Source organism: Nannospalax galili, unplaced genomic scaffold (assembly GCF_000622305.1).
Source record: "Nannospalax galili isolate Female #2095 unplaced genomic scaffold, S.galili_v1.0 scaffold471, whole genome shotgun sequence".
NCBI lineage: Eukaryota > Metazoa > Chordata > Mammalia > Rodentia > Spalacidae > Nannospalax > Nannospalax galili.
Window position 1 is genome coordinate 2,724,122 of NW_008330333.1, and position 27,848 is coordinate 2,751,969.

The 27,848-nt window shown below is 47.0% G+C and overlaps 1 protein-coding gene across 9 annotated transcripts in view; it reads left to right on the forward strand.

Moving 5' to 3' along the window:
* Positions 1-273: 273 nt before the first annotated feature.
* Mgrn1 (mahogunin ring finger 1) overlaps positions 274-27,848 on the forward strand; it is a 60,089-nt gene continuing 32,514 nt past the window's right edge. For all 9 annotated transcript variants that reach the window (XM_008846488.3, XM_029570309.1, XM_008846473.2 and 6 more), the window contains exons 1-2: positions 274-491; positions 25,503-25,621. In XM_008846488.3, the coding sequence (XP_008844710.1) occupies positions 404-491; positions 25,503-25,621 (207 nt within the window). In that variant the 5' untranslated portion in view covers positions 274-403. The remainder of the gene's footprint in view (positions 492-25,502; positions 25,622-27,848) is intronic.

Sequence of the window (27,848 nt, forward strand, 5' to 3'; positions counted from 1 at the left end):
GCCCTAGGGCTTCCAGAAGGGTCAGATGATGAAGGCGCTGAGGCACTCCAGGGTCAGCATCCAGCAGGGCGGAGGGCGGAGGAGCTAAGGGCGGCCTCCCCCGCGGCCTGGGCCTCTTGGTTCTTCCCGCAGCGGCCTCACGTGAGGGGCATCTTGCGAAGTGTAGTGCGCAGGCGCACCGTGGTGTGGCGTGCTGGCTGGACCGGACTCCATTTCCCCGGGAGCCGCGGGGCAGGGGCGGGGCGGGGCGGGGCGCCGCGAGTGGGCCGGGCGGCTGGGGGCGGGGGCTTCGTGGAGGCGCCGCGGGGCCTGCGGACGCGCGTCCTGCGGCCTGGTCAGGGCCATGTCAGTGTGAGGACGCTGTCGTCACCCAGTCGTCCGGCCAGACCGGCCGCCGCGCACCATGGGGTCCATCCTGAGTCGTCGCATAGCGGGCGTGGAGGACATCGACATCCAGGCCAATTCGGCCTATCGCTACCCCCCGAAGTCCGGTGAGCTGGCGGGGGCGCGGATGGCGAGGCGCGGGGCGGCGAGGAGAGGAGAGAGATCCCTGCGGGGCCGCAGGCCCTCCTCCCGGGGTCCTCCGTGGTCACCGCGGAGCCCGAGGCGTGGCAGCGGACCTGGCTGAACTGGCCGGAGTCGCACCCTGCGTGGCCCCTTCCTCTCTGGTGACCTTGGGCCAGTCACTTTGCACGGCCTCTGGATGCACTGGGGCCTGGCATCGCTGGTGATTAGCGAATGCATGTGAGGACTGCCTTCACGAAGCTGGGGATCGCAGACTAAAGAGGCGTGAAAACCTGGCCCTGGTTTGCGATAACTGTTGGATCTGGACCGACTTTACTCCTGGTGGGCGGGTTGGGGGTACTGGTGTCTGGCCCAGAGAGATTATGATTGATGGGAGGGACCGGGCTCCTGCTGGGAGGATTGGGAATTGTCGGAGAGGACTATTGGCCCCTCCCCATTCTGGTTCCTGTCTGAACGACCCTGTTAGGTTGTGGGAGCTGGGTGGAGGCACAGTGGAATCCAGCATTAAGTGTGAGCTCCCAGAGGAGCCAGCCTCTCAGTCTGTGTGTGTGTGTGTGTGTGTGTGTGTGTGTGTGTGTGTGTGTCTGTCTGTCTGTCTGTCTGTCTGTCTCTGTCTCTGTCTCTGGCGGGGTTTCATGTAGTCCAGGCTGACTTCAAACTCATTATGTAGCAAAGGATGACACCGAACTTCTGATCCTTCTGTTTCCGCCTCTGGATTGCTGGGATTACAGGTGTGTGCCACTGTGCCTAGTTTTATGCTTTGCTGGGTATTGAACTCAGGGCCTTGTGCATGTTTGACTAGCACTCTCCCAGTTGAGTTGTGTTTTCAGTCCTGAGCTCCAGTTCTTCACTTTCTGTTTCCTGGTGGGGTCATTTAATGGTGAAAGAGAGAATCTCCCTATTTTGGACATCCAAATGGGGCCCTTAGATTCTGTCATGAGTGCCCAATCTGCTTTTTGGTCTTCAGGTGTTTTCAGATCAACCAAATTTGCTTTGAGTGTGGTCCAGAGGCACCTGCTCTTACTTGTTGGACAGCTTGTAAAACATCTCAGGTCCTGCTTCAAAGCCTGCTGAGGTTTAGGGACCTGTATTTTAAACCCATTCCCTAGGCATGTCTGATGTCCACTCAAGTTTGAGAGAGTATTTTGTCTTAACTGAAAGATGAGAATCTGGGGGCTACCAGGATGCCAGAACAAGAAACAGACTGTTTAGTGGCAGTCAGAACTGGATGGAGTCACTCGTCATCAGTATCTGCCTGTATCTCAGGTACAGGACAGGGCAGCCCGTCCTGGATGGGACTGTAGACCCCAGAGGTTCCAGTGCAGACTCTGAGGACTGATACCCCTAGATCTAAATGAGCACTTATTTGTACTTATCCTCTCCTCTGAAGTTGTCCCTGTCTGTCATTTGCTGAGTGGCTTTGGTTGAGTTGTTTACTTGTATCTCAGTTTTCTCATCTATCAAATGGGCTGTTACCTTAATAACACTCAGAACTATGCCAAGCACATAAGAAATCCTCTGCAAATGTTAGCCACTCCAACTGCTTGAAAGGAACTGACTGGGTGATTGGCCGAGACTCTAACTGTAGTTGGTAGTGGTATGTCAGAAAGCTTAGTGTGGCATCACCTAGGTCCTGAGCATTCTTGACATCCCTTCACTTAGGCAATTGGATAAAACAATACATGACATGTGTAGGCACTAGTTCAGATACCACTGTAGCAGGTGCTCTAATTGCTCACACTCCTCCTCCTGAGCCTGGACATGGCTCAGAATCCATTACAGAACACCCCAGTGAGCTGTTGCTAATCAGTTGGTGTTGGTACAGCAGGTAAAACCCATTGGCCATATGGGCTTGGCTGGACTGCCAGCAATAAATTGCAGAATTCTGGGCCTGCCCAGTCCAAAGGCTTTTTTTTTTTTTCCAAATGTGTGGTATTGGGGATGAAATGTAGGGAATGATAGTGTGTTCCTTACCATCCTGGGTGACCATATAGACATTGTGTCTGTCATTGTTCATCTCTCCTGGTCCTTCAGTTAACGTGGGGGGCCTCAGGATCCAAGTCCTGTGCCTGGTGTTCTTAACATTTCAAGCTCCCCAGAATTCTATAAGGTTAGGGATGACTAGACTCTGGTGGAAAGGGCCTTGGAACTATAGAAATGTTGGGACCATTTGGAGGGGTCCCTTGTAGGTGTATCTATGATCATTTAACTTCATGAGATTGTCTTTTCTGATAGCTGTCACTTCTGTTAATTATGTCAAGGAGAAGGGTACTCAAATTTTAGACATTTAAATAGGAGGGCCCATCTTCCTTATGGAATTTTCAGCGTGCACCACAACAATACTTAGTTTGAATTCAATGACACCTGCTTTGCTTTCATTGTATTTACTTATTTTATCTTTAACAGCTTTGAGGTATAATTTATACACAGTACAGTTGACCCATTGTAAACGTGAATGGAGGTTTTAGTGAGTAGAGTTGCACAATCACCACAGTCAGCTGTGATATTTCTCCCCAAAGTTACTTTGCTTGTTTGTAGTTAGTCTCACCAGCCCATCAATGTTCAGTTTTATATCTTTGCAATTTGCCTTTTCTGGACATCTTGTATAAATGGAACCATACAGTCATGGAGTCTTTGTGTCTGTGACTGGCTTCTTTCACTTAACATAATGTTTTTATTTTTATTTTTTTATTATTATTATTTTTTTGGGTGATAGGGTCTTGCTATACTATCCAGCAGGCTGGCTTGGAATTTGTTGTGTAGTCCATACTGACTCAAACTCATGATCCTCCTGCCTCAGCATCCTAAATGCTGCGATTTCAGGCATGTGCCATCACACCTGGGTGCTTAGTGTAATGGTTTTTTTGTTGTGGTGTTCTCTCTCTCTCTCTCTTTCTCTCTCTCTCTCTTTTTTTTTTTTTTTTTTTTTTTTGTCTTTTTGAGACAGGGTCTCCCTATAGCCCCCGCTGTCCTGGAACTCACTATGTAGACCAGGCTGGCCTTGAACTCACAGAGATCTGCCTGCCTCTGCCTCCCAAGTGCTGGGATTAAAGGCGTGTGCCACCATGCCCGACTATTCTTTTTCTAAGATTTATTAGTGTGTATGTATGGATATGCCATGTGTATCAAGGTGATGTCAGATATAAGAGGATGAGATATAAGATAAAAGAGAATGTCAGATCCCTTCCAGCTGGAGTTGCAGGTGGTTGTGAGCAGCCTAATGGGGTTGTCAGGAACTGAGCTCAGGTCCTCTGCAAGAGCAGTGGGAGGTCTTACCTGCTGAGCCATCACTTCAGCCCCTAGTATAGTGGGGTTTTTTTTTGTGGTGCATACTCAAACTTTATTTATAGTGGAGATATTCAAAAGTTGAACACTCACAAGTACATTTAACATCAGTACTGTCTTAAAAGTTTCATGCCACTTCATCCATTGACTTTTTAGAATTTTTTTTCCTTAGTAAAAGCAGATATTTTAACATATATTATGGAACAAGTTCTACACCGAATTATTTACATGTATTCATTATACAATCACTCTGAAAGATAATAGCAAGCTAGATCTAGGACTTCTAGTCCTATCTACAATTCTGTAAAGATTCAGTTGGAAAAGAGAAGTTGGTCCTAAAATATTGGTTCACATATCTTGAGAATACTTCTTTTCTGATAAGATCCTCTGTTTCTTTCTTTTTTTTTTTTCCATGTACTCTTTCTTCTTCTTTTATTTTTTATGGGGCTTTTGGCTGCTCTAACATTCCCTCCTCTGAAGAGGTAACCCTAAAATCTTTAAGGATTAGATACATGCTCCCAAATACTTTTGACATTTTTGGCCTTTGGAACAGAGTATGTTGCTAACAGGCCCAAGGACATTTTGACTTCTAGCCAAGTTTTTGAGACAGGGTCTCCCTGTAGCCCCAGCTGTCCTGGAACTCACTATGTAGACCAGGCTAGCCTTGAACTCACAAAGATCCACCTGCCTCTGCCCCCCAAGTGGTGCTGGGAATAAAGGTGTGTGCCACCACACCCGGCACCTACCTCCTATTCTTACTCTCTGAAGAGGTTACCCAACTTTCGGTTAGGGAATCAGGACGCAGACCGCTTCTTCCGTGCTGAACAGGGACACAGGGTGAGGCAATTGGAGTACCCCTTCAATGGGTCTATCTAAAAGACTCCCAAATTGCATAACTCTTATCTGTAGGGGGAAAAGAAAGTCCTGCCCCTAGCATAATGTTTCTGAGGTTCATTCATGGGCATTCATGGGTAGTATGTATATACTCTGTTGCATGGTGATGGTGCATTTTCTCTTTTCAGAAATGTTATTGAACATTATTAGTGTTTCCAATCTTGTCTGTGTGAATAATGCTGCTGTGAAGACTCACGTTCATTTTGTTTTATTTGTTTATTTATATATGTGTATGTATGTATGTATGTATGTGTGGGCATGTGCATGCCATGGTGCATGTATGGCGGTCAGAAGACAACTTGTGGGAGTCAGTTCTCTCCTTCTACCATGTTGGTTCTCGGGACTAAATGTAGGTCATCAGGCTTAGAGACAAGTGCCTTTACCCACTGAGCCATCTTGCTGGCTCTTTGTTTTGAGGCAAGGTTTCGTATAACTCAGGCTGCCCTGAATTAGCTTTATAGTTAAGGATGTCCATGGACTCCTGGTCCTCCTGTCTCTTCCTCTTGAGTGTTGGGATTATAGGCATGTACCACCACACCTGATTTGATGTGGTACTGGAGATTGAACCCAGAACTTCTTGCATGCTAGGCAGATACTCTACCCAGTTAGCCCAAACCCCATGTTCATTTAAATTTTTTTTTTTCTGTGAGCATGAATTTTCATTTGTCTTAACTACATACTTAAGAGTGGAATTACTGGGTCAGATGGTATCTCTGTTTAACCTTTTGAGGAATTTCCAAATGTTTTCCAAAGTTGTTACATAATTTCGTGTTTCTACCAGCAGTGTAGAGGGTTCAGTTTCTCACATCCTTGTCTGTATGTGCTCATCTTTCTGGTTTTAACAGCCTACTTGATGTGAAGTAGGACATCACCATGGTTCTGATTTACATTTCCCTGGTGGTGACTGGTGATAGTGAGCATCTTTCATGTGTTTAATAAGTGTTGTGGTACATAGTTAAGTCTTTTGTCCAGTCTTTTTTTCAAAGCAGGGTTTTAATATATAGCCTAGGTTGGTCTCAAACTCACTACATAGCCAAGGATGACCTTGAACTTCTGGTCGATTCTCCTGCCTCTACCTCCAGAGTATTGGCCTACAGGTATGTAACCATATACTTAGTTTACACAGTTACATGAGGTGCTAGGAATTGAACTTGGCTTTGTTCATGCTAGGTAAGCACTCTGCAAAATGAGCTATGTCTCCAGCCTTTTTTTTTTGTTTTTGTTTTTGTTTTTGTTTAGTTTGGTTTGGTTTGATTTTTGAGACTGGTCTGGAATTTACTATATAAGTCAGGCTGCCCTGGAACTCACAGAGATCAGCCTGCCTCTGCCTCCTAAATGTTGGGATTACAGGTGTGTGTCACTATGCCTAGTGTGTTTTGTATTTTTTGAGACAGTTTCACTCTGGTAGCCCAGTCTGGCCTAGAACTCCACATGGAATGGCAGATATGAGCCACCACACTTGGAACAGTTTATCACTTTTCAAAGTGCATAATGCTTTTGGATTTTGGAGTTATATTTAAGAAATCTTTGCCTAGCCTGAGGTCACAGACTCTCTTAAATTTTTTCGTTTTGAATGTGTATATGTTTGTAAATGTGTGTGGAAGCTGCAGATTTGTCAGTGTCTTCCTTGATGGCTTTCCACCTTGTATATTGAGGAGGTGTCTCCCACTTTAACCCAGAGTGGCCAATTTGGCTAGTCTAGCTAGTCAGCTTGCTCCAGGGATCCCCTATCTCTGCCTCCCAAGGATTATAGGTGGAGCACCATGGTCACCCAATTTATGTGAATGCTGGGGATTCACACTGACTCTGGTCCTCACACTTGTCGAGCAGGCATTTCACCTACCAAGCCATCTCTCCAACGCTCTCCTTATTTACTGCAGACCATGGACCAAGTCTGCCCTTGAACTTTCTTTTCTTTTTTTTTTAACTTATTTTTATATTTTATGGTTATGAGTGTTATGCCTGCATGTGTGTAAGTGGACCCATGTTGTGCAGTGCCCACGGAGAACAGACCAGGGCGTCAAATCCCCTGGAACTGGGGTTACAAACGGTTGTTATGTGGGTACTGGGATTCAAACCTGGGTCTTCTAGTGAACAACTAGTTCTCCTAATTACTAGTCATCTCTCCAGCTCCTGAACTTTCTTTTCTTTAAATTACATTTATTTGCACGTATGTACACATGCATGCTCATGCCATGATTCACGTGAAGGTCAGAGGACAACTTGTGGGAGTTGGTTCTCTCCTTCCACCATGTAGGTCCCAGAGATTGAATTTAGGTCATCAGATTTGGTGGCAAGTGCCTTTACTTATTGAGCCATATCATAGGCTCTTAGTTTCTGTTTTGTTTTGTTTTGTTTTTGAGACAGGGTCTCCCTATAGCCCCAGCTGGTCTGGAACTGGCTATGTAGACTAGGCTGGCCTCCATCTCTGTGTTCTGCCTACCTCTGCCTCCTGAGTGCTGGAATTAAAGGTGCATGCTACCATACCCAGCCTGTGGCTCTTAATATTTTTTTTTAAATGTGTGATTTGAAGCAAAGATCAAAAGAATGATTATTCTTTACAGTTCTTTCAGTATCATTTCTTCTTCTTTTTTTTTTTTTTTTTTGGTCTTTTTGAGACAGGGTCTCCCTGTAGCCCCAGCTGTCCTGGAATTCACTATGTAGACCATGCTGGCCTTGAACTCACAGAGATCCTCCTGCCTCTGCCTCCCAAGTGCTGGGACTAAAGGTGTGTGCCATCATGCCCGCTCAATCATTGCTTTTTTTTTTTTGGTCGTTTTGAGACAGGGTCTTCCTGTAGCCCCAGCTGTCCTGGATTCACTATGGAGACCAGGCTGGCCTAGAACTCACAAAGATCCACCTACCTCTGCCTCCCAAGTGCTGGGATTAAAGGCATGTGCCATCACGCCTGGCTCAATCATTTATTTTTAAAAAGGAGGCAGAGGCAGGGATCTCTGTGAGTTCAAGGCCAGTCTGATCTACATAGTGAGTTCCAGGACAGCTGGGGCTACAGGGAGACCCTGTCTCAAAAAATAAAAATTAAAAAAAAATAGAATAAAAAGGTCTTTCTTAATTACAATTATTTGTTTGTATATGTGGATGGGGCATATGTAGAGGTCAGAAGACAACTTGGGAGAGTCAATTCGCTCCTTCTACTTTGTGGGTCCCAGTTTGTCAGGCTTGGTTACCTGCTGACTTATACCTCTTTCCCAGTGTTTCTCAGCTGTCACAATTTTGCATCCAGAGAGTACTTGGCTGTGTCTGGAGACAGTTTGTCACAGCTGGGTGGGAGAGGGTATATGTGTGCTACTGGCATCTAGTAGGAAGAGGCTACAGGATAGTCCTCAGAGCAAAGAAGTTTGGGGCCTGACATGTCCATGGTGCTGAGGTTGGGAGAGCCTGGTTTGCTTTACACCAGACCAGTAGTAACGCATGGCTGATTTATAGTACCTGATGGATGCACCACTTCTGTATGTGATTCTTTCTCAGAATTGCTTTGGGTCTCCTAGATCCTTTATGTCTGATAGAAATTTTGCAGTTGGTCTGTCAATTTCTACGAAGTGGTTGAATTTTAGCAGCGATTACATTGAATATATGTATCATTTTAAGGAGAATTGCCATCCTAATGCTGATTGCTTGCATCCATGAACATGGTATATCTATCTCTTTCGTGTGTATGTGTGATTATCTGCCCCACCCCCCACCCCAGGGTCTCACTGTGTAACCCAGGTTGGCCTCAGACTCATGATCCTTTTGCCTCAGCCTCCCAGGGTTACAGGTGTATGCCATCATGCCTGGCTCTACATCTGCTTTAATCTTTAAAAATTTTCTCAACTGAGGCCATACATAGTGGCGCATGCCTGAAACCCCAGTGTTCTGGGGACTGAGGCAGGAGGGTTGCCACAAGTTGCCACCCTCCCCATCTTCTCAGTTGTACTTTTTTAAAAAATATTTTTATTTATTGTTTTTATTTTATGTGTATGAGTGTATTGCCTGCATGTAGGTAAGTGCACCTGTGTGTGCAATGCCCTTGACGGTCAGAAGAGGGTGTCGGATCCCCTGGAACTGGAGTTATGACAGTTGTTAGCTGCCATGTGGGCTCTGGCATTCGAACCCAGGTCTTCTGCAAGAACAACCAGTGTTTTTAACCACTGAGCATTCTCTCCAGCCCACGGTTGTACTTTTTTAAAAAAGTAACCTTAAAGGTACTTGTTTCTCCAGTCCAGTGATAATAAAAGTTCTTTTGTATATGTTTGAGTTGATTTTAATGAAAATACTAGTTACAATTAAGTACTTGAATAATGACACAGTCTTTGCAGCTTGGGGAACACTGGTCTTGTCACATGGCCACAATTATCTGAGGATCCTTGAGGCCCAGATGTGGAAGTGATTCAGTTAGGATAGCATGATGAGCTGATGACAGGCCTCATGACTCCCAGTCTACTTGCTGACTGCCTGCCTGTAAGAGGTTTGGAAGCCACAAGGCATCAAGCCTTAGGCAGTGTAGCTCTTTCTGAGCTACATTTTTGTATACAGAATGGCCAGGCCAGGCTTGTGGATCTGTGAGCCTGCTGAAGAGTCCTCCATTTGTCCTTCCTGCTACGGGGTGGAGAGAATGGGGTGACAGACCAATTATGTTTGTATCCTGGGACTGCCCACCTGCCTTCCCATCTAGGAAAGCAAGGCAGACAGGAACTCAACTGAGGAGAACCCAAGTCTAGGAATTTTTGTGTTTTTTCAAGTGGAAAGTGTGGGATCTTTGGGACACGGGGATCTGGTTTCAACACAGATTCCCCCACAGTCTTCTATGAAACCCTAGCACCACGAGCAGTGCACTATCAGCAGCAGTGTGGACTCTGCACAGGGCTCATGTGCCTATCTGCTTGGAGTCTGATCAGTTCAAAAGTCTGGCCCTGTTTCCCTGTTGCAGATGCATAGGCACAGCCCTTGTTGCCTCACAGCTGACTGGTCCTCAAGCTGAAGGCCAAAGCAAGTAGCAAGGTCACTGTAACCAAGCACTTGAATAACTGGCATGCAGAGCTGGCTGCCTTGCCCTGCCCTGCCCTTTGAAGAAATCACAACAGACCAGGTCACTCAAAGAAGCAATGGAGGAGGGGCAGGGATCCTAACCTTCTGGTTATGTGTGTGATTTTCATTCATCTCAGTGGCTGAGTAAGCTTCTACTGTGGTTAGCCTGCATTGTCTTTCCCTGTTGTCAGTCCATAGATACTGAGTGGCTTCTGGGACAGACAGTGTCTCCATTCACCCAGAGAAGGTGCTGTAGTTCCTCTTTCCACAGATTTGAGCAAGAGGCCAAAGTTCCCCTGCCTGGGTGGGACTGAGGCCAAGAACCCTGCTGCAAGTACTGGGGATGTATGTAGCTCAATGGGAGAGCACTTGCCTAGCTAGCATGGGTTCCATCCTAAGCTCTGCCAATAAAAAGTATTAAGCTAGGTATAGTGGAATATGCCTATAGTATAGCTCAGTGGGAGGCTGAGGCAGAAGGATCATTGAGCCCACAAGATTAAGACCAGCTTGGGCAACACACTGAGAGACTTCTGTCTCAAACAGAAAAAGGACCTACTCCCAGGGGTGAATTCCTCCCCTGCCTAGGAGGCTTCACACTCCTCTCTTGTTGGTATAGATAGTCAAGACTGAGAAGCTCTGAGGGGAAACTGAGCACATTCATTCTTGGGGGACAGTGGGAGCCTGGCTGTGCCTTGTTGACCCTGGGGGCCCCAGCCTCAGACTATAGAAACAGACAGCTATGGGGCTGGAGAGATGGCTCAGCGGTTAAGAACACACTGGTTGTTCTTGCAGAAGACCTGGATTTGAATCCCAGCACCCACATGGCAACTAACAACTGTCTGTAACTCCAGTTTCAGGGGATCGGACGGCCTCTTCTGTCCTCCGCGGGCATTGGCATGACACAGGTGCACTTACATGCAGGCAATACACACATACACATAAAATAAAAAATAAAAAAAAATAAAACGGCTGTAAGAGTTGGTTGTTCTAGGATGAACTGTCAGGGTTATTCCTGGTGTAGCTTCCGACTCTCCCTGGGCCTCTGTTTCTTTGTCTGAAATGGAAACATGGCCCCAACCCCTGTCCCAGAGATCCTGAAGCTTGGTCCAGATGAATAGTTCTGACCTGCTACTGGGCTTCTAATAAAGCTGCCAATAGCCTGTGTTGGCAGACCAGCCCACTCATAGGAGCTCTGCTCAGATGCCCCCTGGCTCTGGCCTGGCTGTAGGAATTGGGGGTCTCCAGGGCCTCCTGAGTGGTACTCTGTGTGGCTGCTTCTGAGCTAGTGGCTTCTGTGGTGGCCATTGCCATACAAGGCCTGACTGTCAGGATGACCCCTCGGCATTCTTCACTGCACCACCATCTCAGAAACTAGAGTTCTTGGAACCCCAGGGAAGGGACTTGGGGCTCATGGGACCGCAGGGAAGGGGCCTTGGGGGCCCATGTTGGGAGGTGGCAGTGACAGCCCATTTCCCAGGAAGAAGGGAGATGTTATTTGGGTTGACTTTGGCACTATTCTCTTCCTTTGGTTTGGAGGTCCCTTTATTTTCAACACACTCTGCCTCCAGTATGCTGGGAAAAGTTGCTGAACAGCTTCTCATCTTACTAGGAGTTCTTCTTAAGTCTTGTTCTGTGGGGGCCACTGCTCAGGCTATGGTCAGGAGCATACTGACTTTGTAGTCCTTAGGACTGAGATCATTTGAGCTATGTCAGCAGCTTACACTGCCCATGAAAAGAAAGGTTGCTTGACTGCTGTGACCTGCCTGGCTCCCTTACGAAAACTGGGAGTGACTTTGGGTCCCCAGACCCCTTAATGGTCTGCTCTGCCCACTGAAGGGAAATCAACAGAGTGGGGCTGACCCTAGCCCAGCCTGGCTTTTGTTTACTATGGGGCCTAGAAGTTTCCTGGGAAATCTCCTACACTTCCTGGATGACCCTGGGCAGTGCTGACTCCTGCGAGTACAGTTTCCAAATCAAGGGTGGCACTGAGGGCTCGTGTGGCCAGAATTCTCTCTGGGTCTCCTGAGTGATCAAACCATATATTTTATGTGTATTTATTAACTTAGAAAGGAATGAGTACCCAGTGCCTCAGAGCCCGCCTTATCAGACCACCGTGTCATGCCCACAATTCGCTCATGCCTCTGGGGCCAGCAATCGCCCCAGGTCCATAAAAGTCAGTCCATTCTGTCTTCCGCTAAAGTCCCTGAGCCTTGGAGGGGGTGATGTAGGGCGATCTCTCTTGTATCATGGTGAGAGTGTGGCTTCTTGGGCCTCCTCCCCATTAGTCATCTTTAGGCTGTGGCCACTGATCTATCTCAGTGGTGTTTCTTCTACTATAAAGACAAATGGAAGGAAGTAGACACATTTAAACAAACATGAATGTACATACAGATGCCCAGAAGATATCCCAATAGGTATACTATATTCATTAAACAATATACTCATGATGGCTTCTCCACTAGGGCCTGTAGCCTTTCTTGACAAAAGGCATTGGCTTGGTCTACAGTGTGTTCCACCCCTAGGAGTGGGCCTTATCCAATTAGAAATTTGTCAGTTGTATGTATGTGGTCGAGCCATTATTGCACTTGCAGGTATTGCTTGGCATATCTGTAGTGTGCAGCACACAGGGTCTGTTGAGTAGACTTATAGGGGATCCTTTCTTCCCCAACCATCTGTATAGAGCCTTCTGGCAATATGAACGTCATCCATCCAGTGGTACGGAGTTTTTTGGCTTAGTCTCAGTTCCATCTCTCTTCTCCTGCGCTCACAACATGCAGTGTCCTCAGCAACATGGCCTCACTAACCTTTCTAGTGTACAACTGGGATTAATGGCAATAGCCTTGGTGAATTGGAGGACCTCTAGGATCTCTCTCTGACCAACAGCTCATGGGGCAACCCACCCCTGGTACTGTAGATTTTCTTAACAGTTGCCCATAGCTGGCCTTTGCTTCTTCAGGGATCTTTCAAATGGGTTTCACATCTGTAAAACATTCGAAGGAATGTTAACATTATATATTAAATCACTCATAGACAAGGTCTCATAAAGCATGGAAAGGTTTTGTCCATTCGTATTATAACTGTTTTCTCCATAGATCCTTGTCAGGTACCATATCATGGGTATGAGGCATTAATTTGGTTAGCTCATTACCATTTTTAGTTATCCCTTTGGATTCTTTTATTCTTGATACACTTATGGGTGTCGGCTCCAGTTGCCTGACCCTGCACTGGGCTAAGGAGGCAGGGGGCTTCTCCTGTCCCCCCTGCACTTGTTGGTTCCCTGAGTCAGACAGGCTCTAGGTCTGCCTCCTGACTGTAGCCACATCTGTCATCTTTCCATTGACCACACCTGGTTGCTGGGAGAGAACTTGGTGGGAAAACCTGCTTCCACCCCTAGTATAGCCTTTATCAGAAGAGATGCATCTTATTTAATCTTTGGGGATTCTTAACCATCCCTTGTACAGTTGTTACCCTTTGAATGTCCTTTGTAAACTCTTCTTCTGGTTTTAAAGCCTTCCAGAAATGCCTTAGTATCGAATTTGGTTTTCTATCAATTTTTTTCTCTGGGGATTTGGGCTTGACTAAGTCTTGCCACATTTGTCTTCAAGTAACCCAAGTGGACCATTTCCTCTGTCTGGTCTTTTTTATATCTCTTGTAGGGTGTTCTGTTATTTCACAGACATGTTTTACATGTTGGTCAGAATCATTTGGATTTGCCAAAGCCTCTCTCTCACTTTACAAAGATCCTGTCCCATCAAAGGGCTTAGTAAAGCCATTAAAGCCCCATACTATTCTCAAGGTCCCAGTTGAATTAAGCTTTCTTTCATATCTCTGGTGAACACAGTCTCATCTGGCCCAGTGAACTGAACATCATATATTGCTTTTCTCATACCTAGTTCTCTCAGTAATGCCTGCCCCTCCTTTATAGTCCTCCAGCCCCTGCTAATCATGTTAGTCTCCCTTGGTGACAACCATGTATCTTTAATGCCTTCAACCAGCCATCCCATTAAGGACTGCTCCCCCCTGCATTGGCCTAGGTTGAACAGCCTATATCCTAGGGATGGATGGGTGGTTATATAACTCAGCTGTGAGGCTTCTGAAGGACTTAGACTGACGTGATTTTTTCCCATGTCCCATACTCTCACAAGCCATGTGGCCAGGGGTTCTCTGCTTGCTTACTTGATTGTAAGTTTTTTCTAGTTTTAACAGTTCTAGCATAGAATATTTCTTAGCTATAGTACAGTTAGCTTTTTTCCCTTTTTACTACTATCTGTCTTTTTCTCTGAGTCCTTGGACTTTACACAAGTCAAAGTGTCCCACCTTTTTCCTCTCTCCAGCTCTGTAACTGGGTTTGCCAGTGCAGCCTTTTCAGCTTCTCCTGCCTGGGGCACATCTTTTATGATGCGAAGTGGCTCCTCTCTCTGGATGCTCCATTTGGGTCTAGAGCAGGTAAAAGATTTTCTAGTCTTTGCTGACTTTTAACAAATCTTTACATATCTGCAACATATCCCCACATTTACAACATAGCTGTGGCCCCCTCTTTTGCATGGCTGGCCTCTTTTTAGTAACCCATTGCAAAAACATCAGCGCTGCCGTTAGCACTCTTCATCCTGTCAGACTATGCCAAATCTGTGGCCCAAATTCTCTCTGGGTCTCATGAGTGATCAGACAAACCATATAATATATTTTATGTGTATTTATTAACTTACAAAGGAATGAGCACCAAGTGCCTAGCCCTGTGCTGTGCCTCAGAGCCCGCCTGCCTCAGAGCATGTCATGCTCATGCCCATAATTCACTCATGCATCTGGGGCCAGCCCCAGGTCCGTAAAAGTCAGTCCATTCTTTCAGCTGTTGCGTGGCGGCGTTCCCACGGCCCGCGAGCTTCCCCACAGCTAACATGCTTCCCCAGAGCTCGGCTTCTCCAGCTCGGCTCACAGCTTCCGTTCCCAGATGGCTCCCACCCACAACCCCCATAGTCCACACTCTGTGGCAGGCCTTGCCTACTGGAGTAACTAGCCAATCTGGAGACAACTTGCCTAGGAACAGTCAGGCTTCCTTCCCCTGAGTCTCATGCCACTGTCCAGCTTTGTGCTTTGGGTTGTTTTGTCATGTGGAGGACAGTATGTGGTCACCTGCACCCCCTGATATGCCTACTGACTGTGTTTCCTAAAGAAGTAGAATTAAAAAAAAAAAAAAAGTTTTGTTATTTTTATTTTATGTGTATGAGTGTATTGCCTGCATGTATGTGAGTGCACCTGTGTTGTGCAATGCCGTGGAGGTCAGAAGAAGGCTTCGATTTCCCCTGGAACTGGAGTTAAGGATGGTTTGTAGCCGCCATGTAGGTGCTGGGAATCAAACCCAGGTCCTCTGCAAGAGCAGTGAGTGCTCTTAACCACTGAGACATCTCTCCAGCCCCAGAAGTAGAATTTTTTAAAATTATTTTTTATGTGTATAAGTATATTGCCTGCATGTTTGTAAGTACATTCGTGTCATACAGTGCCTGTGGAGGTCAGAAGAGAGCGTTGGATCCCCTGGAACTGGAGTTATGGAAGGTTGTGAGCCACCATGTGTGTGCTGGGAACCAAACCCAGGTCCTCTGCAAGAGCAGTGAGTGCTCTTAGCCTCTGAGTCATCTCTCTAGCACCCAAGAACTAAAATTTTTAAATCTGCCAACCACCTCTGTGTTTCCCCTACACTCAACCATCTCCTGTGCCTAGCAGCTAGGGCCTACCCAGCGGTGATAGAGACTTTTTCTAGAAATGTAATATATAGGCTAAGGTAGCTGTAGCTTGTGAGAACAAAGGAGCTACAATCTTACCTCATCACTGCTGTGCTAAGCTTGATTCCCCTTTGTTCTCCCTCCTCTGTGTTGGGAGCTGCAGGCCTGTACTAGGCAAATAGAGAGGCTGGGCAGTGTCTTGGCCTGCCAGAGGCTCCTTAGCATACACTTCTGCTTGTCCTCAGGGTGTCCTGAGTGAGGCAAGGTGCTAGGCTGGGCCTCTTACTCCAATCTGCAGATAAGAAGGCAAGATTCCAGCCTGAGTTGACTTCCCCTGTCCTGCCAGCCCTGCCAGTACCTCCTCCTGTGCCAGCTTACACAAGGGACTGAGCCCTGGAGAGGAGTGTGGCAGCCTGGGAAGCTCAGTGCTGGTCTGTACACACTTACGAACTCAGCCCAGGGTTCAGTGAATGATGGGGCGAGCTAGGACCTGCCCTTGGCTCCCTGAAAGTTACAGTGCTGCTGCCCTTTCTGCCTGCCATTTGGCAGGAGGCCTGGGGCCTGGGAGGCTTTTCTGAGAGCAGTCTTTTTCCAGGATCTGTAATGTTCTGATCTTGCAGATTGCCCTGGTTGCAACTTGGAGCTGTGTTTAGCAGCAGTGTGTCAGTACTTTGTGAAGTGGCAATACCTGTCCTGTGGGGAGGGTGTGTGTGTGTGAGAGAATTTTCAGCAGGTGGCATCAGTGTGCTTTTCCCATGTCTAGCAACCATCTTCTGCCTTTCTTGTTCCTTTCCCATGGTGGGAGTGATGATTGAGGCCCCTAGCCAGCTAACCTTCTCATAGAGTCCTAAGGCCTGTTTCTAGGGTCTTTGTCACATCAGTTTGCCTGGCGTGGTTGAGGGTGTATGTGGAAAGGGGGTTCAGTGGGGACATCCTCTCACTGGCTGTATACCCTGAGCCCATTACCAGACTTCACTGTGTCAAACACTGGTCACAGCATCCTCTTCCTTTTCTCATTTGGTGAATATCTGTTGAGCTTTTACTGTGTAGGACATCATGGTGACCGTAACGGATACAGGATGGTGACCCTGGTGACATGATGTATGGGCTTGGGCAGAGGAGGGTACAGAGTACAATTCAACAGACAGGAGAAGACCAGAGACACTTTACAGTTCAGAGTTGTGTGGGTAGTGGGCCGCAGCCTCTAGGTAGTTGAGATTGACTTCACTTGGAGTACAAGGCAGGCACAGCCTGTTGGGCCAGAAGGCAAGAAGAAAGCTCTTATATAAACCCAGTAAATGGGTGGGAAGGGGTACAGGGCAAGGTGGGAGGCAGCTGAACAGAGTCACTGGTTTCCATGGAGTGTGCAGGCACCACATGGCTAGGTGCACTGATGTTGTGCCATGGGTGCCTGAGGTGTGGGGAGGAGCCTTAATGTACCTGGAAACTCTGAAACCTGTGGCCTTGAGTCAGGAACCCTCACCTGGGACATGTGGCTCTCAGGCCTCATGAAGGTAAGAGCACTCCACATCTAGATACACTCGGGAGGATGAGGAATGTCTGACGGAGCTACTCTTGGCCTCTGGAGAGTGCTGAGGGAAGGAAGGCTTTCTGAGCAAGTGGCCTTCAGCCCATGTCTGAGCCCAACTATTGGAACACTTGCTACTGGGTTTGCGTGAAAATTCTTGAGGGCTCAGACCAAAAACCTCTTACCTGGTCCCAGACTCTGATAAACTGGATTAAAACAATAAAAACCGTGGTGCACGTCTGTAGTCCCAGCACTCAGGAGGCAGAGGCAGGTGGATCTCTGTGAGTTCAAGGCCAACCTGGTCTACATAGTGAGTTCCAGAACAGCTGGGGCTACAGGGATACCCTGTCTCAAAAAGACAAAAAAAAAAGAAAAAGAAAAACCTGAATGAACCTTGAGAATCGGCAGTGCATGTAGTTTTAGAGAGAGCATAGAGGTGGTTTCACACTTCCCACCTCTACCTTCCTCTGAGATTTCTCAACAGGAATTTGCTATGGATCCTTTTAGACCTTTTCCCCCAACTCTCTCCAAATTGGTCTATGCTTTGTCTTTTTTTGGGGTGGGGGGTGGTGGTCATTTTGAGACAGGAGAGCCCTGAATCTGTATAGCTTGCTCTAGTGTGTACCCAAGGAACAGTACTGTCTTCCCTCTACTGGCTGGCCCCAATGGTCCTGCGGCTTTGGTTTTTCTTATCTGCAGAGATGAAGAGCATACATATTTTCCAGGCCTCCCAAGGATGGCAGAAGAGCTGTCTGTGATAGGTAAAAATGTTGGCGAGAGCGGGTGGAGGAAGGCACCGAGGCACAGATGGAATTCTCAGCGGGATACAAATTTATTTCGCACAGGGCACCTTTCCCTCAGGGAAGGGAAAGATGTCAGGGAAGGGAAAGATGTCAGCCCATGGGCTGTGAGCTGGGACTTTATATATGGGGGCTTTAGGGTGTAGAAGGGAGGAATGTTTGGGGGAGAAATCAGGGAGGGGGAAGCAGGAAAAGCAGGTAGGATTAGTGTCTGGAAGTGTTTACTTTTTCCCTCTTAAGATAAGAGGAAATCTGCTTATCTTATCTTTGGAGGTCAGAGGAAAGGCAGGCTGCTTCTCAGCAGAGTTTGTTCTTCTTGACCTCAAAGGTCAAGGTGCTTATCAGCTAAGATCCCTTTTCCAGGCTCCTAAGTCTGTAGGTCCCTGTTGGGGAGGGGGGGGAGGCTCCAAAGTCTGTAGGTCCCTGTTGGGGAGGGGGGGAAGCTGCTGCTGTTTGGAACCCTAACAGTCTGTTCACCTCTCTCCTTTCCAAGTCACTTGGACCACCTGTAAATCGGACAGAGTTGAACTCTCTCAGGCAGTAAGGAAGTGAACTGCCTAAGCTTGAGTCCCCTGCACTTGGTGATAGGAAACAGGGGAGATGGATGAATTTGTTCTAGCCACAACCAACCCCCAAAACAAACAAAAAAACATAAAAATAGAATATATAACTTCCTAATTTGTGAGGGAAATTATTTAAGGAAAAAATCATTTAAAAATATATTTTAAAAAGTGCAGAGAATAACATACCAGATACTTTTCATACATAATTCACAGTTAAGATTTTTTTTTTAATCTTTTTGAGACATCTCCCTGTAGCTCTAGCTATCCTAGAACTCACTATGTAGACCAGGCTGGCCTTTAACTCACAGAGCTCCGCCTACCTCTAGGCATGAACCACCACACCTAGCTACAGTTAAGGTGGTTTTTTTTGTCTTTTTGAGACAGGGTCTCCCTGTAGTCCCAGCTGGCCTGGTACTCACTCTGTAGACCAGGCTGACCTTGAACTCACAGAGATCTGCCTGCCCTTGCTTTCCTAGTGCTGGGGTTAAAGGTGTATATCACCACGCCCAGCATTTTTTTTTTTTTTTTCTCTCTCGACAGGGTCAAAAATTCAAGCTGCCCTTAAATTCAGGGAAATCATCCTGTCTCAATCTCCTGTGTGCCCCCACACAATACCTGTTTTATTTTCTTTCCCTGAGCTGAAAGAAAGACTATTCCCCAGTCACCCCAATACATCTCCCCAGGCCTGCTTCCGCCTCCTTTCCCATATCTCCCTTCTGTGTTTTGTTCTCTGCATATGTGACTAGGCCTGCTCTTGGGCGTGTGTTGTCTTCCTTGGCTGCTCACAGCTACTCAGCTGCACTGTTCCATGTCAGCCCTGTGGACTTGCAGAGACTCTCTTTCCTGACTGGTCCCAGCTTTTTGTGCCATGGTGTCCTTAGCTCTGCTTACGAACTTGTGATTTGGTTCTGGTTTTCTGTACTTGAAAGACTTCTCATTCACACTGGTTTCTCTGTAGAGTGGGTACTAAAATTAGAATCCTAAAAAAATTTGGCCGGGTGTGGTGGTGCATGCTTTTAATCCCAGCACTTGGGAGGCAGAGGCAGGCAGATCTCTGTGAGTTCAAGGTCAGCCTGGTCTATAGAGTTTCAGGCCAGCTGGGGCTTCAGGGAGACCCTGTCTCAAAAAGACAAAAAAAAAAAAAAAAAGATTTACCAACATTCTAAATGAGTTTATCTTGTGGTTTGAGTGACCATGAAACATAACTACCAAAATCCATTTTATTTGGAAATATCTCTCAAGTGAATGGGCTACTGTTTTTTCATGTACTAGCAGTTAAAAATGGCCTGTTGCCAGACTAATACATATCTCAGCATCAATTCTTATTTTCTTTATTGAGAAATATGGAACTTATAAATAAAAACAAGCTTTTTCTTTTAATTTTATGTGCATGAGTGTATTGCCTGCATGTGTGTAAGTGCACCCATGTCGTGCAATGTCCATAGAGTCAGAAGAGGGCATTGGATTCCCCTTGAACTAGACTTACTGATGGTTGTTAGTAGCCATGTGGGTGCTGGGAATCGAACCTGGGTTCTCTGCAAGAGCAGTCAGTGCTCTTAACTGTTGAGCTATCTCTCCATCCCTAAACACTTTTTCTTGAGATGGGGTCTCACTATACAACCTATGCTTCCCTCAAATTTGAGATCCCCCTGCCTCAGCCTGCTGAGTACTGGGATTACAGATATGCACAACCATGTCCAGCTAACAAGATTTTCATAGAAGAGCAGCATCTGTGGATGTTGTATGTGTGGTATATGTATATGTGAGTGTGTATGTGCATGTACTTGTGTGCAGAGACCAGAGACTGATGGCAGGTATCTTCCTCTGTCACTATCTTTTTTTTTTTTTTTTTTTTTTTTAGACAGGGTCAAATATTTCCAGGATGCAACTCACTATGTAGACCAGGCTGGCCTTGAACTTACAGAGATCCACCTGCCTCTGCCTCCTGAGTGCTGGGATTAAAGGTGTGAGCCACCATGCCCAGCTTCTCTGTCACTATCTTATTTTTTGAGAAGGGGTCTCACTGAACCTGGAACTCACTGATTAGGCTAGACTGGCTCACTGGCTAATAAGCCCCAGGAATCCATTTCTTTGTATAGTGCTAGGGCTGCAGGCACACCGCCATGTACACAACACTCAGCTTTATGTGGATAGTGAGACCAAACTCAGGTACTCATGTTTGCGTAGCAAGCACTTTTCCAACCAGTCTCCCCAGCACTGGAATTTTTTTTTACATGTGTACATAGGAGTACATATTTGTGCAGGTACATGTGTAAATGTGTACACATGGATTTGGAGGCCTGAGGTTGATGCTGGGTGTTTTCCTTGCTTGCCCTCCGCCTTATATATTGGAGCAGGGTCTTTCATTGGACCTGGAGCATGCTATTCCAAGCTCCTCACACTTGTGTGGCAAGCACTTTACCTATTGAACCATCTCCTCAGGACTATAGATTGTGTGTGTGGAGGGGGTAGTGGTGAGGCTAAAACCCCAGGCCTTGAGCATGCTAAGCATCTACCACTGAGCTACCTTTCCAGCCCAACAGATCATCATCTAGTTCCAAGCTACATGCTTTCTTTAAGACAAAATTTTATTATTTTTATTTTATTTTATGTGTATGAGTGTATTACCTGCATGTATGTAAGTGTGCCCACAGAGGTCAGGAGAGAGTGTCAAATTCCCCTGGAACTGGAGTTAAGGACAATTGTTAGGTGTCATATGGGTGCTGGGAATCAAACCCAGGGTCCTCTACAAGAGCAGCTAGTGTTCTTAACTGCTGAGACATCTCGCCAGCCCTGCTACTTGCCTTCTTGTTTTTAGCAGGTTTTTGTTTTGTTTTGTTTGTCTTTTTTAAGACAGGGTCTCCCTGTAGCCCCAGCTGGCCTGGAACTCACTTTGTAGACCAGGCTGGCCTTGAACTCACAGAGATCGCTTGTCTCTGTTTTTAGCAGTTTTATTGGGACATAACTCACATAGAGTTGATATGTACTATCATAAAGAGTCCAGTTGGTGGTTTCCAGTCATTCAGTTGTGTGGCCATTACCATTATGTCATTCTAGCTAGAACTTGTGTTGTTCTATGATACTATAATGTCTGTTGTAACAGACATCCTTTCCCATGTCTCAGACCTTTTAAAAAAATTGACTTAACAAGTAATAAGTTATTTATAGAAAAGTTACAGAATACAAATAAAGTAAAAAAATTACCTTACTAAGCTGGGTGTGGTGGTACATGTCTTTAAGCCCCAGCACTTGGGAGACAGAGGCAGGTGGATCTCTGTGAGTTCAAGGCCAGCCTGGTCTGTATGGTGAGCTCCAGGTCAGCTGAGGCTACAGGGAATCCCTGTCTCAAAAAGACCAAAAAAAAAAAAAAAAAAATTACCTTATTAGCTCTTACTTCAGAAACTTCACTTTGTAGCATTGGTTCCTCTGAAGTTAGGAAAATCTAAAACTACCCTAAGCTTTTGGAACCTTCAGCATAGGGTCCATTGGATACAAGATACTATGGAAAGGAATACAAGCAGAGACAGGATATGCTCAGCAGGCAGGTAGGTGATAAAGGCCACAGATTTAAAGGAGAGGGTCAGAGGAGGCCTTTCCTGGAAGGAACATGAGGTAGAAAGAAGGTGAAGGCAGATCATGTGCGAAAGAACTTTGTAAGCAAAGGGAACAGTAGGTATAGAGATCCTGAGGGACAGTGGGGTTGATGAAAGTCTGTTTTATATGGGGCCATGCATGTATGTTGTAGAGAAGAGTGTGGAACTTACCCCATTGTGATTAGGAACCATTGAAGGTTCTAGGGTGTCAGAAAGACTTTGCAGCTGAGTGGGAGTGTGGAACCTGTGAATCAGGAGACACTGGTAGTCTTGATCAGGGTGGTCACCACAGAAATACATTAGGAGCCCCAAGGAGAAGGACAAGGTCACCCAGGTTATATGTGGGAAGCCATATTTATCTTTCAGGTAATGGTGACTTCAGAATTTAGCAGCTAACAAGGGCTGTTGTGTTTCCTGGGCTTGGAAGTCTGCGTGCCTCCTGGAAGTGATTCTGCTCAGGATCTCTTGCAGGCTGCCGTGGAGCTAAGGTTTGACTTGTGCACATCCTGCAAGTTAATGTGGGTCATTGGTAGGATTTTCCATGCTTCCCACAGGACCTCTCCATGGCCTGCCTGAGTGGGCTCACAGCGTAGCATCTGCCTCGTCTTGGAAGTCACACTCCACCGCTTCCATGGTATCTCCTGGTTATGTACTTAGCCCTTTCTGTTCCCTCTGAGGACCTATTGGAAACATCACTATTGGAGTTGTGACCCCTTGGGGCTGTCTTAGAGGCTGGCTATACCATTTTGGGGGGACTGTGGCTCCACAATGTGTTTATGCCTTGAAAGTTCCCTAGAGGAGGTTGGGGCAGGAGGCTTCCTAGCTAGGCACTTGTCTCCTGCCTGTGCTGATTGTGTCTTCTCTTAAGCCTTCCTTGCCCCCACCCTTGCTGTAGAGTATGTCACAGATGGTGGGTACCCAGTCACTCCAGGAGTACCTAGGTATGATGTCAGTAGCTTCCTTGCATCAGTGCCTGTCAGCTTTTTCACTGCCCAGCTGGTGTAGTGCCAGCCTATCAGAGGGCTCTTAGTACAGGGGAGTTTCCCAGCAAGCCATGCATTTGATGTACTGTACATGTGATGGCAGGCCAGGTTGGGCACTGCAACTGCTTGTCAAGGCCCCACTTCTCTGCCCTGTGGCTCCAGCTCACTGTTAGTTGGGCTAGGGGCCAGCTGAGGTTGAAATCAAGGCCCAGAGATGGCCAGAAACCACCTGTGTCCTAAGGCCCTCTCCCCGCAGATATTCATATGTACCAGTACTTTCATAGCAGCAGGGCGGCATATGGCTCCCAGGTGAGTTGGGAAGGTGCCTTGTACTTGTCTTTGGTGCAGTCGTTTTCTTTATTGACTAAAAACCACCACTATGGTACATATTCCTGAAAAGACCTACTGCAGAGCAGAAAACCAGGACTGTGGTCTCTCTCTTGGACTCCACATGGCTTTCTTTGGCAGTCTTTTGGACATGCCCTTCCAGATCATTCTGTGTGTTCTCACAACTTGTGTTGAGTGTGTCTTCAAACAGAATATACTCAACCTGCTCTTCTGACTTTACTAGCACATGCCATTCCATATATGTGTAAGTTCTGTTCCATGTCACTCTGGGCAAGTCTATTCTTCTCCACATGGTGTAGGCAAATCTGTTTTATTCTCCATGCTGATGTGCGCAAGTCTGTTTTCTTCTGCTCCGTGCCAGTATGCCCAAATCTGTTTTATTCTGCCCCATGCCTGTGTGTGCAGGTTGCTTTTATGGAGCATTGTGTATCATCTTATTAAAATCCAGGTGTTATGTTTTTAACTAGTTGCCAAGTGTTCTGTTGTTGATTTTTAAAAAATTTTTTTGATAGGGTCTCCCTAGTCACAGCCCACCTGCTTTCACAATGTGAACCAGGCAGGGTGGCCTTGATCTTGCAGAGATCTACCTGCCTCTGCCTCCTAAGGGCTGGGATTAAAGGTGTATGCCACAACACCTGGCATGCCACGTGTTCTTTTGTCTGGGTGCCGTTGGATATCTGGTGCACATTGTGGGCTAACAGAGTTGAGGGTAGACCCTGATTGCTGTTCCTGAAGTCAAGGACAGCTGATCCAACCTCCTGGATCTGGGCTTCCACCTTGGGAAGAGGTGCCTGGTCTTATCTCCTGGGCCCTGCATTTTTTTGGGGGGGGGGGTTGGGGGGGGGGGTCAGGGTCTCACTGTGTAGCCCTGACTGGCATGGTACTCACTCAAAGGCTAGACTCAAACACTCACAGAGATCTGCCTGCCTTTGCCTACCGAGTGCTGAGGTTAAATGCATTTGCCACAACATCCAGACTGGGCCCTGACTTTTGTGGCCTTTACTGTCCTCACTATAACTGGAGCTGTGATTCTCAAGAACATCACAGATCCATGTGGTGTGGCCATGCCCATGTGTTGAGAGGCCCAGAATTCCCACTTGGGCCTTAAGGACTCTCATGGGCTCAGGTACCTGAGGGACATACAGTCTGAGCAACCCCAACATCCGCAGGCTCATGGTCATCCGGACCTTTCTCCTAGGTCCTCCTAGCTGGGAGCACTCGAGTATAGTTGTCAGGCCTCAGGTTGGAGTGCTTGTGAGAGAAGCCGGCTTCTGGTTTTCTCCAGGGGCCTGTGTGCTCACTTCTTGGTAAAGTTGATGGCTATATGAAACCTTCCATCTTTTTCCGCAGAGGAGAAATGTCAGTTTAGTGTCTGAGTGTTCTTGGGTCCAGATGGAAACCACTTTACAGTTTCAGTGCCCATGAGAAAGAAAGAATTCAAATCCACATCAATTTTTAAACTTAATCAATGGTGAGCTTAAAAGGTTCATAGGACTTGGATTTGGGGGTCGGGTACAGCCAACTTGAGGGCAAGGATTGTGTGAGGCCTTCTTGGGGAGCTGTGACATATGAATACAATGACTTAAAACCACTGAAGTGTGTCCCCTCATGGTTCTGGAGGCCAGAGGTCAGGAGTCAAGATCTCGCAGGGTGAAGGCTATAGGGAAGACCCTTGCTTGCCCCTCTCAGCTTCTGGAGACTCTAATCCTCAGTGCCCTTGGTCCAGTAACTCCTTCCCTTCCAGTCTTTGCCTGTCACCTTCTTCCCTCTTTGTACATCTGTGTCCAAGCCCTCCCTCTTTTTCATAAAGACACCAGTCACTGGATTTAGGGTCATCCTAGTCATGCTGGAACTCGTTTTAACTAATCACACCAGCAAAGATCCTGCTTATTTCTAAACAAGGTAATGTGCATGGTACAGGGTAGAACTTGAACATATTTTTGGTGGTCAGTGACACAGCATAGCCCCCTTCTGAAGGCAGTGACATTTATGTTGAGAACTGGCTGCCATCTGTGAGCAAGGAGTGGGCAGGTTGTAGGGGTCAATGGTATGCAGAGGTTGGTGGGCTGCCCTGGAGGGCAGAGGCTGGACAGCTGGAACACAGAGCCAGAGCAATATGAGCTACTCAGAATGAAGGCATTCTTAGCACCTGGCCTCTTGTCTGTTCCCACTGGGCTGTGCTGAGTGAACATCATGTTGAGAATCCTGCTCCAAGAATGTGTTTCCTTTTTTAAACAGGAAACTACTTTGCTTCACACTTTTTCATGGGAGGCGAGAAATTTGACACCCCTCATCCTGAAGGTTATCTCTTTGGAGAGAACATGGATCTGAACTTCTTGGGCAGTCGCCCAGTCCAGGTGGGTCTCTGCGGGACTGGTTTGTGTGGCTGGGGATGAGTAGTGGGAAGACCCTGTTTCAGCCCTCTCTCTGCCCAGCTGTGAGGATGAGCAAACACTGAGTCACCCTAAGTGGGAAAGAGTACCCAGCAGCTGGGAGTGGGCACATGACTTGGAACGTGTCCTGGTACTCCCTCTAAGAGACAAGATAGTCAGGAGTGGATCACTGAGGGACAGAGTAGCCATTATTAAGCTTGTGCATCCTGGCTACAAGAAGCTAGAGATTTCATTCTAGACCTTTTGTGTAAGCAGAAAGAATCATATTTCTGTGGAATGATGGGCAAGAGACTTGATCCCACAGGGAAAGGTAAATGGCTAGTGGACCTCAGTAGCTGCCAGTGAAACACTCATTTAAGCATGTTTATCCGTTCCTTCAAAATACTTTAAAAAAAAACAGAAACAAAAACATGGTCTCACTATGTAGCTCTGGCTGGCTTGGATTTTGCTATGTAAACCAAACTGGCCTCAAACTCACAAGAGATCCTCCTGTCTCTGCCTCCCCAGTGCTGAGATTATAGAAGTGCACCACCACACCTGGCCTTTGCTTCACATACCTTTGGCAACTACTCTGTGCCTAGGGCTCTTATGGGGCTGAGACCAAAGTCAGGCCCTTTTCCTTTTCCATCGATGATATACACCATAAAAAAAGAAAATACTGTGTGGATGGGCAGTTTAAAAAAAGAGAGACAGAAAAGCAAACAACCAAAAATCAAGAAAGAGACAGAGGGTCCCACTGCAGAGGCCATGGCTTAGCTGAGCTGTGATGGGTAGGGAAGAACCAGAAGGCAGGAATAGAGGGGCTGAGGTGGTCTGTGCCAGGCTACCAGCAGGCAGTGAGAATATAAGGTAGGCAACATTCTCCGGGTAAGTCAGAGGACAGTAGAATAGGTGAAGGGCACATTTTCCCCTGGGTTAGAGCTTGGGTGGCCAGGTGGACCTTTCAGTAAACCCTCAGGGGGTGAGGGAGGCTCCTCCTGGGGCAGGGGAGACATTGGGATGGGTTGTGGAAATGTCTGAGGATGAATCAGATTGGGCCTTGATGGGAAGAAGGAGCCAAGCTTTCCTAGCGGGAGTATTAGAGAGAGTATGGTAGCTCCTGAGTGTGCAAGAGCAAGGAGTCTTAGGAGGCATAGGATTTGCACCAATGGTTGGGGCCAGTGAGGCTAGGCTAGGTCTGGGTATGATGCCTAGGAAGGTCCAGTGGAATGGAACAAAGGCCAGGGAGCAGTGGGGGGTTTTGAAATGATGGACAGGCCAGACAGGAGGCCCTCTCTAAGGAATATTGAGCTCCATCTTCGAATGCCTCTGCATCCTGGGTATCCTTCAGGCCTGTTCAGTGGCCTTTAGACCAGGGGCTTGTAAACAGTCTTAGCCATGGAGCAGCTAGTGGCATGAAATCTTGGTCTGTAGTATGTCTCGTAGGCCAGGGGCTGGGGTGAATATTGTTCTCTCCCACTTGGGAGCCAGCAGGGACCTTTTCTTTGACACATTTGTGCCCTCAACTCCCAGAGCCTGGCCCTCATGGGCCTCCTGTGGATCTTTTGATTTTTTATTTTTATTTTTTTGGTCTTTTTGAGACAGGGTTTTCCTGTAACCCCAGCTGTCCTGGAACTCATTATGTAGACCAGGCTGGTCTTGAACTCACAGAGATCTGCCTGCCTCTGCCTCCCGAGTGCTGGGATTAAAGGTGTGCACCACCATGCCTGGCGGATCTTTTGATTTTTATTTCATATTGAGACTATTACAGATCTACTTGGGTTGGGATAGAGAACATGTACCATCTATGTGTCTTCACCCAGCTTAATATCCCCAGCGGTGATATCCTGTCAAATGCCAGCACAATGTTGCTGGCAGGAAACACATGAATACAGGCAGGTTCCATGTGACCAGCTGTATGTGTACTTGTGTGTGCATGTGTGATCTTCCCAAATATTTATGGTGTGTTAATGTAGACTGACTGCCTTTGTAGGCATGTCCTATCATAGGAGCATGGCCCAAGAACCTAACCATGGCCACTTCGAGGTCCTGTCTAGAGCTGGGGACTGGCTGTGACCAGGTGTAGCCAATCCCAGCCCATGTACGAGCCAAATGCCCAAGGTATCCTTTAGTGTAAATGAGCAGTATGTCCAATTTATTTCAGTCCCTCACATGGGGCCCAGGGCCCAGGAATGCCTGTTCGGGTCTCTCC